General features: G+C 35.6%; 1 protein-coding gene across 1 annotated transcript; it reads left to right on the forward strand.

The window, feature by feature from the left end:
- Window positions 1-16152: 16152 nt before the first annotated feature.
- Window positions 16153-19771, forward strand: LOC111890151 (receptor-like protein EIX2). Its single transcript, XM_023886304.3, has one exon. It carries the CDS (start codon window positions 16324-16326, stop codon window positions 19234-19236), a length of 2913 nt encoding a protein of 970 aa, XP_023742072.1. The 5' UTR covers window positions 16153-16323; the 3' UTR covers window positions 19237-19771.
- Window positions 19772-20260: the final 489 nt, after the last annotated feature.

The raw sequence follows: 20260 nt of genomic DNA on the forward strand, positions 1-20260 counted from the left end.
AAAAAAATGCCTCAAATATGCAAATGTCTTATTTATATGCTAAGCTTACCATGCCCAATCTTCTCCAATCTTGAGCCTGCACTAGTAAAAGCCTTTGATATATGACATAAAGCTCGCTTCTGTATCAAAAAATTTGGAAATGGAATAAGGAATATTTGATAAATTATCGAAGAACAACGAATGGGCGGGGCACATATTTCACATTACTAAACATTTATATATATTAAATTCTCATCTCAAAAACCTCAAAGTCATTATGGTATTCATGTTTTCTCTATTTATGCTCTGATTTGACACTTATATCACCAGGAAATGGTATGCATTACAATAGCAGGACATTTCAAAACGGCTTACATTTTTGCTCTGTTTATGCTCTGATTTTACACCTATATCAGCAAGAAACATATAAATTACTAATATTATAGAAAGATGAATTGTGTGAAGAGGGTATGTGTATCAATCAACAATGTGTTTACTTCTGATAATGATATGGTGGATTTCTTAGGCTAAGCAATGTGAAAGGCATTTGTGTCGGTAGCATTGGCATCCGATGTGGGGGTTATAGTGTTCAAATAATATTTCTAGCTTCATCTCTCAATTTCAATTTATATCATTTTTCGATATGAATCCATATAACTGAAATAAAATGTAAATAAATATGTAGTTTCTCATTATAGACAAGAAAATTAGTACATACAAATTTTAATTTTAATCTAATTATTCTTATAGTAAAAATACACATACTTGGGAGTTGAGATTAGATTAAACTAAATAGATAGTATATTTTTTACTACAGAACAACAAATAAAAATACATTTTATACATTTCTAACAGTTACAAAATTTTTACCTTTTTCTTATTTATATTCTTGTTAAAATTAAAGAAAATATGTTTTATAGTTATAAAATATTTCAAATATTTATATTCTTGTTAAAATTAAAGAAAATTCTGTTTCTAACCAAAGGTTGATCTTCTACATCTTCAACTTCATCTGGATACATATTTTACATTCCAATATGTTTCAAATAAACTATTTGTGGGTCCCAACACAATGTTCCATTCCATTCCATTCCCTTTTCGGTTACTACATACCAAACACTAGTTCAGAAACTTATTACTTACCTTCCATTTGATGCTGCCAATGTATCCACTTCTTCCAGCTCAAACTTAGAACCTCTTGGTTCTAATGGTCCCACTTCAGATCCTAGCTGGCGTAAGGCTTTTTCTTGCTCAACAGTTTGCAAAGGGGAAAAGATCAATGTTAAGGATGAAGGAAAGAACATAAAATGAGATTAGATTAGAAACAAACCTTTAAAGATAGAGAAACTACTTGTGCTAAATCAAGATCCTCCAATTTCCATAGATTAGGTACAGCAAAATCCCTTTGACTCATCTGGGAATCCTGTTTGGAAGCCTCAATTGCAGCTCGAATCATCTCTTCTTCAATGCCATGATCAGGGGAATCACCGATTCCAGGAACAGTTGTTGTCAAATGAGTTTTTACACCTGCAAGTGATGGAAGAGAAGTTGGAAAGTCTTCATCATCATCATCATCATTGATTATCACATGTGCACGAGTTTCTGGGACATTTTCTATTGTTGTCTCTGTGACATCTTCGATTCTTGGAGCGTGTCCAGAATTATTTGATTCTATTCTTGGCCCATCCTTGACCTCAATTGGAATCCGCCTCACTTCTCTTGGATGAGACACAAATGGTTCACTGCCCCTGAACCCTGACCCACTATCGAATATACTTCTTGTGAAGTTTGGATCAAGAAGAGAGAATGGGTTGATGTTGATATCTCTTGTAGAAGGAAAGAGGGAGAGAGGAGGTCTCTGAGATGGAAGAGTTGGATCATCTATGTCCATGAAATCCTCAGGTGGAGCACCAATGGAGGTTTCCTGTCTGCTATAATAATATAAGTGAAATATGAGTCAGAAAGTAAGATGGAAGTTGAGAGCTTATTAAATGGTGAAGAAAACTAACATGTTTCTATCTCCTTCAGTGAAATGTGCATTAAAAGCTACATTGAGATCTCCACCATGTTCCTGATAGAAATATAGATAGCAAATATCTTAGTAAGCTTTGAAATTTACAAATTTAAAAGGTAAATCCAAGAAAACATGAAGCAAAAATACTCAAAGCCATGAACCCTCACCAAAGCAAATGAAAAATTAGACCATTTTGAGATAATATCACTTGTTGACCTTATTGTTGCCAAATAAGTTACTTACAAACAGGAACACAAAAAAAATCGCTACCTTTCTACATTGAGATCTCCACCGATGATGTTGATTATCCAGGCCTTGAAAAACGACATCAACGAAGGTGAAGGGAACGCACAAAGAAACCCCCTGTGAGAGAGAAAGCAAGAGTCGATTTGGAGCAACTGCAAATTTATCTTTTGGAAGCGACAGAGTTAAGTAAGCAGGATCATACCTAAAAGCGATTCTGCAAATATTATCCAGTGCAAATCTTTGAAGAATGTCTTGGAGATCAAGAATCGTATCATTAGTAGCAGCAGTGGTTAATATTGGGATTAAACATTTGTTGAGTTGATCATCTACAACATTTTCGACAAAATGGCGAAGAGACTTTGTGTTAACTTCATGGCTGGAAAGTTGTCTCTGGAACTTCCATTCGTCCGCATCGACGTTAAAGATTCCATCTCCAAGCAGATCGAAGAGGGTTGACCGGAAAATATCGCCTTTTTGGTATGTTGAGAATTTAGTCTTAAGGATATGTTGAACGTTTGCGGGGTTTCCGGTGAGCACACAGTTTTGAACGAAAGGACGGCGGAGCAAGAAGGTGAAGTAGCAACCGACAAATGAAATTGAAAGGTAGAGGCGCTACACTCTTTGTTCGTGTCACCACACATCAGCATAGAGAAATCGATAACCCTGTGGGTTTGATCTGTTCAAAAGACGAGATCAGAGTTTGGTGATATTGCGATTTTGTTGTGGGAGAAAAGAGGATTGGTGATGATATTAGGGTTTTTTTGGGTATTAGAGTGAGATATATATATATATATATATATATATATATATATATATATATATATATATATATATATATATATATATATATATATATATATAGAGAGAGAGAGAGAGAGAGAGAGAGAGATAGAAAACAACGGTGGAAATAAGGTAGAAGATAACAATGGCGGCCTTTCAAACTCTTGGGATTTTTGTTTCCCCCCAATGCAAAAGAAGAGAACACGCCTTTTATTAAAAAATATATAAAGCGACATTTCTAGACGACACCCATTTTTAAATAACTGCCCTCCGTGTTTTTTTCTTTTTTTTGTTGGACATTAATTGTAGGGCACGTACAAAAGCGTGTCCTCTATCCTTCAGATTTTAGAAGATATGACATTATTTTTAGGGCACAAGCTTTTGAGTATCGTAAATCACCGCGTGTAATTGTTTGCGCGTCATTAAAGGGCTGTTTTCTAGTTCGAGGTTGAGAGAGACAATGTTTGTGACCTTTTTGAGTGTCTGGCTTCGCAACACAAGGTCCGTAAACCCCGTTAAGCCGTGTTTAAGGATCTTACACACTCCCGATGACTATGCAAATAGTGTTTTATCGCTTTGGTTCATTACATACCATAGTTTTAGGTTAAAGAAATCTAGATATACGAACTTTTCAATTGATGATTTCTCAGTAGAATAGCGAGTTGTACAGAAATTTCATAATGTAAACCCTAGTATACAAGGGTTAGTTGAGTTGACCGGTTTGACTTGTTGACTTTGTTTGACTTTGACTTGACCATAATTTGATGATTGTCACAATCCCCTTGCTCAACATGTTACAAAGAGTATTTAAACTGAGTGAAATACCTTTTATATTTATATACATATACAATTATATATAAGTAAAATTTAAACGACATTCTGACAAATAACCGATACTATAAGCCCACATCCAAACAAGGAAAAGGAACCAAAGTGAGTTATCAGTCCTAAGCCTTTTAAATCTTATATATATATATATATATATATATATATATATATATATATATATATATATATAGAGAGAGAGAGAGAGAGAGAGAAAGAGAGAGAGACGTAGGTTCAAATGTGGATAAACAAATATTGTGTGGTTGTAGGGATAAATGTGAACCAATCATTTGAAAAACTTAGATAAGGGTGAAAATGTAATGTTAACAAATTAATTTTGATAATTAAATAATTAACTTATCAATTCCTTTAAGTTAGGCAAATTAATTTAAAAACCTAGGCACCAGAAGATGTCGATGACTACCCGACTTCTTCCTTCTCCTTGTTCGTCGGCGCCTAGCACTTGTAGTCGGACAATCTATATTATTTGGTATTGGGCGTGTTCGAAAAAACTAGCTAGTAGCGGGTAGCTTGTAGCGTTTTGTTAAACGCTACATGAAGTAGCATTTGGATTTGGAGCGTTTTGAATTAACTAAACGATAAAACCTTATAGTGCCAAACGATGCCTTTTGTTTTAAACGGAGCGTTTTGTCAAATGCTACAAGCTAAAAACGCTCCGTGCCGAACACACCCATTATATTTTATATTCCGGCGACTCAACAATTCCCCATGAGAGGCCACATCTATGACTACATGGTTGGGAGGTATTATTGATTTTTTTTACCATTGTAGGAAGTTATGGAGATTTTTAATTTCTTCTCCATGGATGCTTATTTAGAACTGTTGCAGGTATTTGGGGGTTATTTTTTTGTTTTTTTTTATAAAGTGATTAAGATTCTTAATTTCTTTCACATACAATCTTCTTGATTTCTTTCACATACAATCTGCCTCTGAAATCTAATTTATTGTTTTGAATGAAAAGTTAAACAACAATTCGTCAACTAATATATTATAGCACCTTAATAAATATAAATAACAATTAAATTTTTATAATTTTATTTACCAACTATGGAACAAAATTGTTAATTAATGCTCTTGACCTGTTTTCCTTGCCGAACTTTTATACTTTGCAGTTTTCATCCGTTTTTTGTTGATTTTTTATTTTTGGAGTCCAAAATTACATTATAAAATAGAGGATTTTATTTTATGTCAACGATAATTTCTTATTTCAAAAACAATAAACAAGTGAATCTTATTTGTTTTATTTGTATTCCACTGATGGGAGGATCAGTTGTTATTTAACAATTTTTAGCTTTTATGAATTGTGAGTTCAATGTCACATTTTGCAGGAATGATTGTATTAAACTCAAGTATAAATTATAATTCTTTAGTGTTTACTACACACTCTGTTAGAATTTATAGTTTTATTTTTTTAGGATGTATTGATCTCACAATTTCCATGACGATTGTATTTTTTGATTCATTTACTATTTGTGTTTTTTAGTTACAATTTAAAGGAATTCTACATGATTCTTGTAGAATGCCTCTAATTCCATGTTCTTAGCTTGTTATTCTTATGATAGTAATTCAGAGACACTTTGATTTTGTGGAAGTTATACTTAAGGAATGTTATGATCAAGGACATGAAGCTAATAGAGATAAATTATGTTTGAAGGGGAACATGATGATCAAATGCCTAAAAATTGGGTGGTAAAGTGTGGAATGAGGATGAATAATGGTTACCAATCTTCCACAATGAAAACATTTTTCATCGTCTTATTCTTTTAGAATGTATAATAATCATATTCTTTTAGAATTGACCAAATTTATTCTTTTAGAATGCATCATCAACATATTTGTATCTTTTTTCATGTATTTTACTTCAAGAATGTAATTTAATTTCATTATCACAAAAATGTTATCACATGGAAAGAATATTGTAATATTACCATTTTAACATTGTAATGATATGTTATTGTTCTCGTTCTAAAAGAATGATTTAAAATTCTTTATTATTTATTGGTGATATTCTCAGAGAATATCATTCTAACAGAATGTAATCGGTTATGATTAAAAGTTACATTAGAATTGAAACCGAATTAATTTAAAAAGACTCAGATTTTTAAAATTAGGAGAACCAATAACCCCTAAAATCCGAAAATTTCCTTTATTAAATATTGTTTAATTGACTTAAATACCCTTTTAATGAAATTTGAATGATTATAGGATACATGTTACCCCCATTGTAATATCATAGACCCTCGTATCATAGTCACTCATTATTTTCATCTATTGCTCCAGAATTGTTCTTACGAGCACACAATATATGTCATCCACAGTACAACTAACCCTATATATATATATATATATATATATATATATATATATATATATATATATATATATATAACTAAGATTAGGTTCATGTAAGACCACTATATTTTGTGAGACGGGAGACGCAATCCTAATCACTCATTTTGTAAATAAAATAACATTTTTTTAAAATGCGGCCAACGGTTTTCACAAAATTAACATGGTTTCAAATGTAATTGAAACATATATATATATATATATATATATATATATATATATATATATATATATATATATATATATATATATATATATATATATATATATAGGGTTAGGTTCATGTGAGACGACCTAATTTTGTGAGACTGTGAGACGCAATCCTAGTCACTTATTTAGTAGATAAAAAAATATTTTTAAATTGCAAAATAATTGAAAATTTTTGAATTTTTTTTTTCAAATATTATTTTCGGAATTTATATTTTCTAAAAAAAATACCAAAAAAATAAAAATAAAATACATTTTTTACATATTCTAGTAAAATATTAGAATATTATACATATTTGACAAATCTAGTACAATATTCTAACATTCTATAAATAATATTAGAATATTTACAGTGTAATATTCTATTAGAATATTTCACGTATTTTTCAAAAAAAAAACGGTAATTTTTTATTATTAGTTTTTTGTAATTTCTTTTAGGTAATTAAAGTGCCGAAAATAATAATTAAATTTTTTTTTTTGGATTTTTTCTTTTATTTTACATTTTAAAATTATTTTTAGATTTGGTCTTACGGTCTTACAAATTTAACATGGTCTTAAATGAACCTGAATTTCTCTCTCTTTATTTATATATATATATATATATATATATATATATATATATATATATATATATATATATATATATATATATATATATATATATATATATATATATATATATATATATATATATATATATAATTTATTCCAAAACGATACATAGAAGCCATACATAATCATTGTTGAGCGCTCGAGAAAATTAATACTGATTTTTTTTTGTAACACTTTAAAATAGACGGGTAAAATGGTCTATAACAGTTCTTAAATGAATAAGCTTTTTTTTAATATCACTTTAAGATAGACCGGTAAAAAAGTATACTACAGTTTCAAATGAACAATTTTTTTAATATCACTTTAAGATAGATGTGTAAAACGGTCCCGGTTTGTTCACCTCAGAAAAGAAATAGTCATTGTTCAGCAGTTTCTTGGAACATACATTATTTATCTATACAATATTTGATCCTTTCAGCATAAAATGGGAAAAAGAAACACGCCCCTCTATATATCATAAATTAATATAATTCTTCCCTTTTCAAAAAGTTATGATAAAATTATAAAGATCTAATTCTCTTTTAAAAGACGAGGGATCCACTAGTACTAGTACAGAAAGGATGTGTTGATGCTGTTAAAATGATTAAAAAATGTGTGTATTGAACCGCATAAAAAATACCCTGATTTAATGATGTAGTTCTAAAACCGTACTAAAAATAGTCAAAACCGCCTCAAAAATTGTGACAACCCAAAAATTTCCGTTAGTTTTAACGTCGAAACTAATTACGTCAAAAATTAGCCATATTTATCCCGAAAATATTTTTGACCGGATTTAAACCCGTTGGAATATTTTAAATAATATTCGTCAAGCGAACCAAAATTAAGACGGTATAACGTCGAAACTAATTACGTTCCAAGTTGCAATCTCGGCAACCGTATCAGCTGTCATGACTCAACTGAATGCTAACAACGCCAATGTTAGCAAGAGACCTATCGGGAATTCCGATCCTAGTAGTGGACAGCAGCAACCAACCTATGTGTACCCAGCCACCCAAGAGCCTCAATCAAATCCACTGAAGAGAAAGTTCAAGAACGAGGAGGGAAGTACCTCGGCTCAAGGACCTTCCGAAGGGCAACGAGCTGAGACAGTCAATACCCCTGCCAGCCCTTCCACCCCGACTTCAAGAAAACCATACCTAGGAAACTTTCCCCACTGCAGCAAGTGTAGCTACCATCATCATGGTATCTGTCGAGAACTCTTTTGTGCTAGGTGCAACATGAAGGGGCATACCGCTCGCGTCTACAGAACCCTGGTTAAGTTTATTACATCAACCACAAATGTGACGGTCAATCCAGTATGCCACCTATGTGGTGAGATTGGGCACCTAAAGCGAGATTGCCCAACGGAAAGAAAAGACAAGGACACAGGAGGAGTCTAACTCTAATGCTTGGGGAAAAGCATCAAGGAACCCGGTAGATTTTGGTACGTCTCTCAAATCTCAAATAACTAACCGAAAACATTAAAAGGCTAATTCTAAATGTAATTACTTCCCCGTTAAGGCGAAAGTCGCAGCACGGTTATAAAATTTAAAATTTCATCAGGTAAAACTATAATGGCTAGATATATACGTTACGGCCATGTATAATTTAGATGGATAGACTTAGAGTGAGTGAGTGCTGCCTCATTTCTTGTTCCTCGTTTGGTTGTGGATTTAGGGCGGAGTCGCTCAGTCAACAGTCCTCCCCACCTTAATTATACATGACTAGTATATGTTAGGCGATTATAGAAAGGCCTCGTGAGAATCCATTCATGAAAGGTACTCTACTCAGGAACACTCAGGACCCTCTACAGTTCCGCGTCGACTCTATCGGTCCAAGTATCCGCGACAGTGATACACGGGACGAAACCCGAGACGCCTAGAACTTGTGTGCCCATTCGGCACATGACTCTATCGACCCTCATTCTATATCATGTCGAAGTATGCCAACTTCGACGCCTCTATCAATCATGGTTCGACTTCGTGCAACCATGTGTAAATCCTTAGTGCTGTGTAAAAAGAACTTTCACTGTAGCCATTTCGACAGATAAAGGTTCTTCCGAACCTAAACAAAATAAGAATAATAAAGACTAATACGATATGTCAGTCGTCACTCTTATTTCAAACCTTCAGAAGTACTCAGGAGAACGGTACCACGCGCTGTTAACCAACCCTTCTTAGACATATAGAAACCGAAGCGAAAGACACTGCAGGCATTCCAGAAGACGATAACCACCCGAAGCAGACCCCGTAGAAACCCAGAAAGACCCTTCGCGCCTCGCAATCAGGTTCGTGAATCAAGAGGATAGAACTCATGGGACTGACTACTATAACTGAGTATATGCATAAGGGTGGTATATAATTGAGATCAAAAAGATTTAAGATGTGTGCTTCCTCCCTACTCCCTGTTCCTCGTTGGGTTGTGGGTCTGGGGTGGAGTCGCACAACTGAACATCCTGCCGACCTCAATTATATACGGCTTGCATACACCAAGTATTAGTGGTTAAGCCGAGTATGAGCTTTACCCCGAACCTCATAGTAAAACCCTTCATCCTATTCCATAGAATAGGAGCTAGAGTCAAGAGAAACACTGCGGGTTGAGCTACTATAATGACCACAAATCCGAAATTTGTTGTCATCCCAGTTAAGCCAACATAGTAGCTAACACCCTCAGTTGGTAAAGAAATCTGAGTCGTAAGAGTCAAGGACATTGACTACGACCATCCACTCACGTTTAATCCCACGAATTAAGCATCTCAGCGATATCCCGGAACCCTGGAAGCTACGATAAGTTAAACTCTAAGAAGAGTGGATGAGGAGATTAAAGTTCCGAGTGATGGAACCCTATACTCACTAGATTTGACCTAGATCGAGAAAACTCGGTACCACCGGAAGAGTAGTTGCAGAAGATGCTCGCACTACTCAGGCACTTCGTCCACCTCGTTACCGATGAGTAGTGCCTAGGACACTTCGCCTCCCCCTTGCGTGGAAGAATCCACCGTCACCCTGTAGACGATAGACTACATTCTTCGAAGCGAACACTAGGATACCAAGAACCACAGGATAACCTCCGCAGCCAAGAATACTTGATTTAAGTGCGGAAGTAGGTTGCGTTAAGCCTTATAACCCAGATCCCGAAGAGATTATAGACTTGACACCAGTCTAGGTGTTAGTCGATGGGTTGTACAAGAGCACGCACTTTCTGCAACTGAAACAAACCGACACCTTAGAGAATAGGGCATGTCTTAGAGATTCATTGGACTACTAGGTGTTCCAAGAATACTATCTCACACAGAAATAGTAGAACCACCTCCCGAGATAGTTCAACACTTCAGAAAATCTCTAAGGATTGAGTTAGCCCTGAGCAGAGCCTGCTATTCATGAAACAGCAAGGCAAGTAAGAGCATGATCCTTTCCCGTTAAGGATCATATTGTGAAAGCGCTAATTAGACGATAATGTAAGGTTTAAAAACTTTCTAAGCACTCGTCTGGTGAAATCCTATCTCCCCGACCCTGAGGGTTTCAGTTAGAAATATCTCAAGAAATCAGAAGTGCAGGTCCATTTTGCACTAAGTTGAGATAGATTCCACGAAACCAATTACATGCCATTGTGTAGCCAATACATCCGATGGTCCAGAAAACCTCTAAAAGCCAATCAGTAGGAAACACGAATCTGAGGACAACCCGAGCTTTCAAGGAACCAACCTGAAGGACTACACTTCCAGTATGAGAGAGAACGTTTGGAACTTCGGAATGGCGATCACGCCAGTGATGATCTCGCCATAGAAGTACACTATGTTCTAAGTACTGAAAAGCTCTACCCTTCCGAGAGCTTAGGACCATCCGAGATCCTATACAAAAATTGGTCCAACCCTCGTCAGACCACTACTACTTTCGGAAATTCCACAAGTTTCACCCCAGATCAATCCACTTCTTAGACTTGATAAGGGTTTGCCCGACGTCACTCCTTGTATCCCACTCATCTTGATAGAAACCATTGGGAACCCTAACTTCGTAGACGAACCAGTAGGAATCGCTAACTGCACGAATAAAAATCTGCATCCCGTAAGTGAAGGTTGTTAGAACGCTAAGCAATGGCCAGAGTTCACGTGGGAGCGCAAGGACCAACCAAATAGGAAGTACCCTCATACCTCTACCCGATTGTTCATGATTACTTCCTTGCCTAAACCTGAATTTCGGGACGAAATTCTCTCTAACGGGGGGATGATGTGACAACCAAAAAATTTCCGTTAGTTTTAACGTCGAAACTAATTACGTCAAAAATTAGCCATATTTATCCCGAAAATATTTTTGACTGGATTTAAACCCGTTGGAATATTTTAAATAATATTCGTCAAGCGAACCAAAATTAAGGTGGTATAATTTTAAAATTTGTTGTGATTTGCGTTAGTCGTGAAAAATCCCGTTCGCGGTTGGTGTCAGGTGAACCCCCAACAAGACCATAAGCTTCACCCTATATAAGGGTTGAGTGGGTTTCATTCCCACCTTTTTCCCACCTTAGACACACACTCTCTCTCTCTCTCTATTTTCTCTCTCTACAAAACGGGTTTTGGTCAAAAATCGCCCCTTCGAGCTTCAAATCGGTAAGTTAACCTTCCTAGCTTGTCGTTTATCTTATCTAGCTTGCAAATTCATGGCTTAAACATCCAAAAAAAACCCCAAAAACAAGATTTTATGGTCTTGGGATCATCCCAAAAGCATAAACCCCTTGGAAGAGGGTTTTGATGCCCAAAAACCCTTCCAAACCACTTCTAATGCTTAGCAAAGACTTAGAGGCTTACATGAAAGGACTTAGAACACCAAAATATTAGCAAATGGGGAGTAAACATGAGTTTACGATCTAAGAACATTCTTAGACCGTAAACCCATCTTCATGGACCATAAACACCTTTTTGGGTGTTAAACTACCCCTCAAACACCTCCAAAAGCTTCCATGAGTGCCTAGAGCCTTGTAAACCTTCATTTGATGCACCAAAACACATGATTCATGGACTAACATGAGTTTACTTCTGTAAACTCATGTGTTTAAGGTAGTAAACTCCCCAAGAACATCTTCATAGACCGTAAACACCTTTCCAAGGTGTTTAAGTGCCTTTAACACCTTCCTATGATTACATAAGTGACTAGAACCTTGCATGCATGCGTTAGAACCACCAAACAACAAAAGAAATGGGCAAACATGAGTTTAAGACCATAAACTCATGTGTTTACGGTGGTAAACTCCTCAAGGAGTGGTCATGAACCGTAAAATCCCTAAAATGGTCCATATGAGGCCTTAAGCCCTTCCTATGACCTAGAATTGAACCTAGCCTATTTCCACAAGTGTTATAAGACCTTAATGCATCCAAGAGCACACCACCCATGAGTTTACGGCCGTAAACTCATGGGGATAAGGTCTTCGGGCTGTAAACTCTATAAAGAGTTTACTCTTGAAGAGTAAACTCCTTAATTGGGCCATACACTCCCTTAGATGTTACCCGGGACACCCCTAACACTTAACCAAAGTGTTTTCCGAACTTTAGGATGCGTATACGTGTTTAATTAGTATTATATTTACTAATTGTATGTAAACATATGTCATCATACGTTAATAGGTCACTAAGTGTGTTCAAGTCTTTACTTGCCACCGAGCACCCAATCGGCACCGTCACCCGATCCACTTACAACAGGTGAATTCATACCCCTGAATTAACCTTTTAAATGTTTTTACATGCTTTTATGGGGGGGGGGGGGAATACAAGTTAAAACATGCCAGTTATCATATCAATCATATGTGATTAATAACCCGCATGCACAAGGATTTATCACACTTTCAGTTGTTTTACCAAGTATAATATTATAGATGGTTTTCCAAGACGTTTTTACTTGCTTAAGTCTTTTCTCAAAATTGTCTCTCGCGCTGTATGTTTTACATCAAAACCAGTTACAGCAATATTTTAAACAAAGGTTATCTTTACTTATATTGTTTTATCAAGGTTATATTCAAAACTTGTTTATGAAAGATTTTCAAGGATTTCCAAAAGGTCTTCAAACTTATTTTTCAAAAGGATATCAAGTCATGATTTTCTTAAGTGTAAAGGTTTTCCAAAGTTTTCATCAAAGTTTTCTTCCATGCTTCTATGCTTCTACTTCGTTAAATGCTTCTACTTCGTTAGATGCTACTACTTCGTTAGTTGCTTCTACTTCGTTAAATGCTTCTACTTCGTTAAACGCTTCTACTTCGTTAAATGCATGCCTGTACTTGTATAGTTATATAAATAATGTTTAAAGGACTTAGGAAGGCTAGTTCGCCCTATTTCCTTTTCCTCGTTTAGATGTGGTCTGGTGGGATCAGATATCTGTCCGAAGGTCGTTTAATCATTAATTATATATTATGTATACATGTATTGACATAAAGGTTTACATCGGCCAGTTCATGTTCCTTGGGTAGCAAGGGCATCCTCCCACTCATCACTCGTAGATCAGGGACACTAGTAACTATTATAGGAATAGTTAGGAGCCTCTATTTACTCTTTCTAGTACGATAATTCTACAGGACTCAGTTCATACGCGAGTCTATATCATTTCTCCAGCGCTTCTAATAGAATTCAGATTACGAGATGCATCTTCAAGACACGGATCTCGCCGTCGTCGAGTTGGTAACCAGAATCTCCTGTAGGGAGAGCGGGCATTGTGTGTATAGATCTATACGGGACTGACACTCCCGCACCCTGACTGCTAACTATAGTCCACAGCCTACCAAGCCAAGGGGTGACAAATGTCACATTTATTCCGATGCTTGCAGGGCGTCAAGTACTCTAGTGTCAATCAGTATGGTTACGAGTATCTCCATGTTTACCTTATAATTCATGGCCTTAAGGTAACGAGAATTAACATTGTATTCTGGAAACAACACTCTTAGGATTACTCTTTGTTTTAGACCTTGCTAGATGTATCTTTCATTTGATACTGTATGGGGTCTGTGTTTCTTTGTTTTAGACCTTGCTAGTTGTATCTTTCATTTGATACTGTCTGGGGTCTGTGTTTCTTGTTTTAGACCTTGCTAGCCATATCGTACATTTGATACCATCTGGGTCTGTGTTTCCTTTTGTTAGACTGAGCCAGGCATATCATTCATTCGATACTCTCCTGGAGTCTATAATTTCTTTGCCTTAGTCAGCAGTATTTTCTGCTGATGCATATGTTATTTTCCCCTAGTACTTTTACTAGTGATATTCTCCTACTTACTTTAAAGTCAAATACCGTATTTTGGTAATGATAGCATTTCAGGGAAAATTTCTCTTTAAAACATAACACTGTCGAGTCTTGGTAGAAGACCGCTTTTAATTAGAAAATATAGGATTTTCTGGAAAGGACGCTAATACACCATAGATTCTAAACTACTAGTTTTATAAAGTTATTTTGAATAAATTGCTTACTTACACAAATGACACTAAATACTTATGAACTCACCAGCATTTATAAAAATGCTGATACTCGCTTTCAAAATAACTTGTATTCTCAGGTCAACAATAGACAGGTACATCCCAGGAGCTTTTGTTGAAGACAGTTTAGTACCGAGCTGCATCTATACTAGTTTATGTATTACTTTAATGTCTCTATGAAATGTAACTTATGTAAAACTATTACTATTAATGCAATGGTTGTTGTACTTTGATTACTATATTGCATATGTTGTGATACTTGACATGACGTCATCCACCCCAGAACGTTTCTGCCATTCCGGTTTTGGGGTGTGACAAAAATAGCCAAATTCGCACCAAAAAATAGCCAAACCCGCCTCAAAAAATAGCTAGCTAAAACCAATTAGCAGGTTTTGTCAATGCAGACTATGCTCATGAAGCTTCATTTTCTTGTATTTAGGTATGTTCGATGAGCATTTTTCAATCAATGGTTCAATCGTAATATTTTAATCTGGTTTTTGAACTTTCTACCTATAATTACATCAACTTGTTTTCCTCAATTGCGGGTCAATCAGAGGTTCTAGTTGCCCCTTCTTTGATTTTAGTTTCTCCAAAAAGGTTGGTTTCAATCTGTGCAATTTCTTTTTCTCTACCAATTAAAAATCTGTTCTTCGAAAATCACTTTTCATCGGATTTGTTTTAATTTCTTTTTCGACAAATCTTAAAACTCACTCTGCAAAAATTAGCTCCATACCCATTAAATGAAAGTCACTGAAGCAAACATCATAAGTCTTTGGACCATTTTTTGGAGATATATCACGGAAGAAGAGACATTTGAAGAGATTTAGAAAAAGAAAACATCGTTAAAACTTAAAATTGGACATCCATTTATAATTAATAAGCGAAAAATGAAGTCACAAATACCATTAATGAAAAGAAGATAAATAATGGACAAACCTCACATGCATTTTCAAGCATGAAATCGACAAATTGAATTATGAGAAGAGGCAGAATCTCCAACGTTATATAAAAGAGGGAAAGACTGAACGAAAATTCTGAAAAACATGAAAATTTTGAATGAAATTTGGTGGGATCTAGTGCAAAACTAAAAATTCGAAATAAAATTTTAGAAGAAAGATTAATGGTGAGGTTCAATATTTTTTAGTGCGAATTGTTTTTGGGTGCGGTTCAATGTTTTTTAGTGCGAATAATTTTTGGTTCAGGTTGTAATTGTTTTTTGGTGTGGTTTCCACATGATCTTTTGATGCGGTTTTAGGAAACCGCATCAGAAAATGCTTTAATGGTGCCATTTTGGGAAACCGCACTAACAAAGCTGTTTTATGGTACGGTTTCTTACTTTTTGATGTTGTAGATATTTAATAAAACGGTTTTAGAAGGGACCACATCAAAAAAATAAAAATCACTCGCACTATTAAATGACTTGTATACTGGTGATCAAACCAAATGGAGCAACTTGGCATCATTTATATAAGTTCACGATTTAATAATCTAAGTGAGAAAATTCCATTGCATAGTCGCTAAATTTATAAGCCCAAATATATCATTTCCGTGTGGATCTGTGTTGGATGATGTTTGTCTTTTTGGGAGTTAATATCACATTAGCTTGAGGACCAAAACGTATCACGAAATGGAAAAATATATAATAAAGACAAATTTCCAGGACTTGTAAGTCTTTCAGCTTCTAATTTGGGGCAGTTTATTCCAATTCCTCATCTTTAATTTGTCTCGTAGAAATTTCCAAGACTTTTACGTCTTTGAACCTTAATTTGGTTCTGATGTCATGGAAATTAAGTATTGTATTCTCCACATAATGAATCCTTCCTCTTCACAGTCAAGAGTTTGAGACTATATATACAAGTCATCGATAATGGGGGAGACAGTTCATATACGCATCAACACAAATAAGAAAATATCAATATTTACATCTACGTACATCATGCATCCTTGTGTTTTTACAATTTTGTCACTTACGATGCTACGCCTTGTGACAGTATATGGCTACCACCAATTGGTAGCGGTGGAAGAAGGAGGAGGAGATGATACTAATGGTGTAATGAACAAGTGTTTGGATATGGAGAGACATGCTCTGCTTCTTTTCAAAGCTCCCCTTCAAGATCCTGATGGCAGTCTCTCAACATGGAGACCTAATGAACATGACTGCTGTCAATGGAAAGGAGTCACCTGCAACAACCAAACTGGTCATGTTACAGAGCTTGATATCAGCGACTATAATCTTAGAGGTGAGATTAGCCATTCATTGCTTAACTTAAGCTACTTAAACTTTCTTGATCTTTCCTACAATTCTTTTTGTGGAACCATTCCCGCCTTCTTTGGTTCCATGGCTCGATTAAGAGACCTCAAACTCAATTCCAATAATCTTAATGGAACTGTCCCCAAGTCCATTGGTTCCTTGACCAAATTAAGGTACCTTGACCTTTCTTATAACTCTTTTTATGGAACCATTCCTCCAGAGTTTGGAAATCTCACCAACTTGCAATACCTTTACCTTGGAGTTGTTGGCAGATGTAGAGTTGAGAACCTACAGTGGTTATCTCATCTCTCTCATTTGCAGCAACTTGGGATGGATGGGATTTCCCTAGCCAAACAAAATCATTGGGTAGATGTAATTTTGAGTCTCCGAAAACTATCATATTTAAGTTTAGATGGATGTGAGCTGTCACAGGTCATGTATCCATATTCTTCTTCATTTCTCAACTCTTCTTCTTCATCTATTCAATCCCTTTATCTTGGAAACAACAGTCTCAACTCATCCATGTATCATTGGTTGCTCCCATTAACAAGCAATAAGCTTCACTTTCTTGATCTGTCTAGCAACATGTTAGATGGGATACCCAAATATCTTGGTAGCCTTTGTAGTTTGGTAAGTTTAAGATTTGATAGCAACTCTGCCGTTGTCAAATTTCCTGGTTTTCTGAGCAACTTGTCTGGATGCACATCACTTACATTGCAAGAATTGGATGCTTCTTATAACCAGTTTATAGGGTCATTGTCTGATGACATCCAAAAGTTTTCATCCCTAAGACATTTATGGGTATCTCATAATCACTTAAATGGCATTATAAGTGACAAAGTGTGGGAACTACCCATGCTTGAAGAGATTGACGTTTCTTCCAATTCTTTTAGAGGTGCCATCTCTAAAAACATTGGAAAGTCGAAGGCTTTTGAGATATATCTTTCAGAAAACCAACTCCAAGGAGTTCCTTCCACAGATCATATGTCAAAACTTTCTTATGTACAGCTTATTGATATGAACTCGTGCAATCTAGGGCCTCATTTCCCCAAATGGGTTCAAACACTGAGAAATCTCACCCGTCTTCATATTGCCAATTCCAAAATTTCAGACAAAATTCCTATGGAGTTTTGGGACACATGGCCTTCTCAGTTAAGATATTTGAATCTCTCTTCCAACAACATCAGCGGTGAAGGACCAGATTTATCATCAAATTTTGACAACGGTTCAGTGATAGATTTGAGTTCCAACAGTTTTTCTGGTCCACTATCGAATGTCTCTTCCACTTTGGCATTGTTAAACCTTTCCAGAAACAAATTCAGTGGAGGAATCTCTTTTTTATGCCAAATGGTTGATGGGTTTTTGGAAGTTCTTGACCTCTCCCATAACCTTTTCACCGGAAAACTTCCAGACTGTTTGTGGCATCTCAAACTACTAAAAGTCCTTAATCTAGGACACAACAATCTATCTAGAAGACTTCCTCCCTCCATTGGATATTTGAGAGAACTTGAGGTGCTGGATTTATACAAGAACAACTTTTCTGGGGAATTGCCATTATCCTTGAAGAATTGCACGAGCTTAAACTTGATGAATTTGGGGGCCAACAAGTTTTCTGGTTATGTGCCTGTTTGGATTGGGGAAAACTTATCAAGGTTGTATGGTCTTATCCTAAGATCAAACAACTTCTTCGGAACCATCCCTTTACAGTTATGTTATCTTGCAAATCTTCAAATTTTGGATTTGTCAATGAACAATCTCCAGGGAACCATCCCCTCATGTTTGAATAATCTTACAAGCATGGTTCAAGAAGGATTCTTATCACCACCACCAAACATATATTCCATTTTAATTGATTGGATAATGAAAAAGTCAGGAAATGGTTATTCAAATTCCAGTGAGTATGCTGACCATATGATGATCGAATGGCAAGGAAGTGAGCGTGAATTCACCCGTAATCTGGGATTGTTGAAGACCATTGACCTGTCAAGCAACAATTTAACAGGACAAATACCACATGAACTTATGGATCTCTATGACTTAATTGCACTCAACTTATCAAAGAACTGTCTTCTTGGAGAGATTCCATTGAAAATTGGTCAGATGAAACAACTTTTAGCTTTGGATTTATCTAGAAACATTTTATCAGGAGGGATACCATCAAGTATGTCTCAAATGAGTTTATTGAATTACCTAGACGTGTCATTTAATAACTTGTCAGGGAGAATCCCAACTAGCACTCAGCTCCAGTCTTTTGAACCTTCAAGATATGATGGAAATGCAGCACTATGTGGACCTCCCCTTTCCAAAAAATGTCAAGGAGATGAAGAATCAAAAGTACCATTGGTGGTTGGTAAAAGCGAGGGTGAGGGGGGAGACGTGGATGAAGTTTGGAATTGGTTTCATATTGGTGAGGGCTGCGGTTTTGCTACTGGATTTTGGATAGCATGTGGAGCTTTACTTGTCAACAGTCATGGGAGACGAGTTTTTTTTCACTTTTATGATGGCGTCGAAGATTGGGTTTATGGGTAGGTGGCATTGTTCATTGAAGATTTATGGAGGGTTGCATATATGTAGTTGTCTATATATTTAGTGCTTCTTTGTATCATGTATGATTTTTTTTTTATAACCTATAAGTGTTCTTATTTTGGACTAAAGGTGTAGTAATGTAAGACCTTGCATGTTTTAGTTGTATTTTGTAGGGTTTCTAAGTGCCTTTTATCAATAAATTTCCCACCAACACCATGGGTGGCTATTTCCCTTGGTTGCATGAAAGAAGGTTCCCTAGAAAGTTTTTTTTTTTTTTTTTTTTTTTTTCTCATAAGGTTGTGCGGAGTGTAGCAGGAAAAGCGCACGGGAAACGAACCCGCACCTCGGAACACCACACCGATGGTGTGGGAAATGTGGTGTGGGAAGGGGGTGAGGGGAATGCTCCCCGCATTCTCTCTCCTCCTCTTATTGGCCAGGCTTTGTTTCTGTTTTTTTTATTAAATTATAATATTATATAACTACTAAAAAATTATAAAAAATATATCAAAATTCGTGGTTTTTAATTCGAATTCTTGAACATCAGTCACACTACATATTCTCAGGAACTGGAGTTGGATCCCTGCAAGTCAAAAAAGTAAGCATTTTTTGAAGCAAAGTTTATTGCTAAATAAATAGAAACGTACTTTTGTTTCTAAATATACTACAAATAGATGAATGACAGTATGTTGCTATTTTTGGCATTCACTTATTTTTCTTACTTTTTTAAGTATGGTTAGGCCTTGAACAATCTCATCTTAGCTTCTTCCTATTCCAGCTTCTTTCTTTCTTCCATCTCCCTTTGCATTTCCTCTTCATGTCTCACCATGCTCTCTAACTGAAACGGTTCGGGTTTCGTGCATTGTTTTGGCTCTAGTTTAGGAGGAACTTTTATATTAAATTCATGTCTTTTAATTTAATTTCATTCCATGTATAAGTTACATTATAATGTTTGTAGCCCAGAACAGAAAAAAGACTTAAACTGACATTTAATCCAAGAACATAATCCCCATGCTTGAAATAAGCAGGA

The sequence above is a fragment of the Lactuca sativa genome, chromosome 6, assembly GCF_002870075.4.
Source record: "Lactuca sativa cultivar Salinas chromosome 6, Lsat_Salinas_v11, whole genome shotgun sequence".
In the NCBI taxonomy this organism is placed as follows: Eukaryota; Viridiplantae; Streptophyta; class Magnoliopsida; order Asterales; family Asteraceae; genus Lactuca; species Lactuca sativa.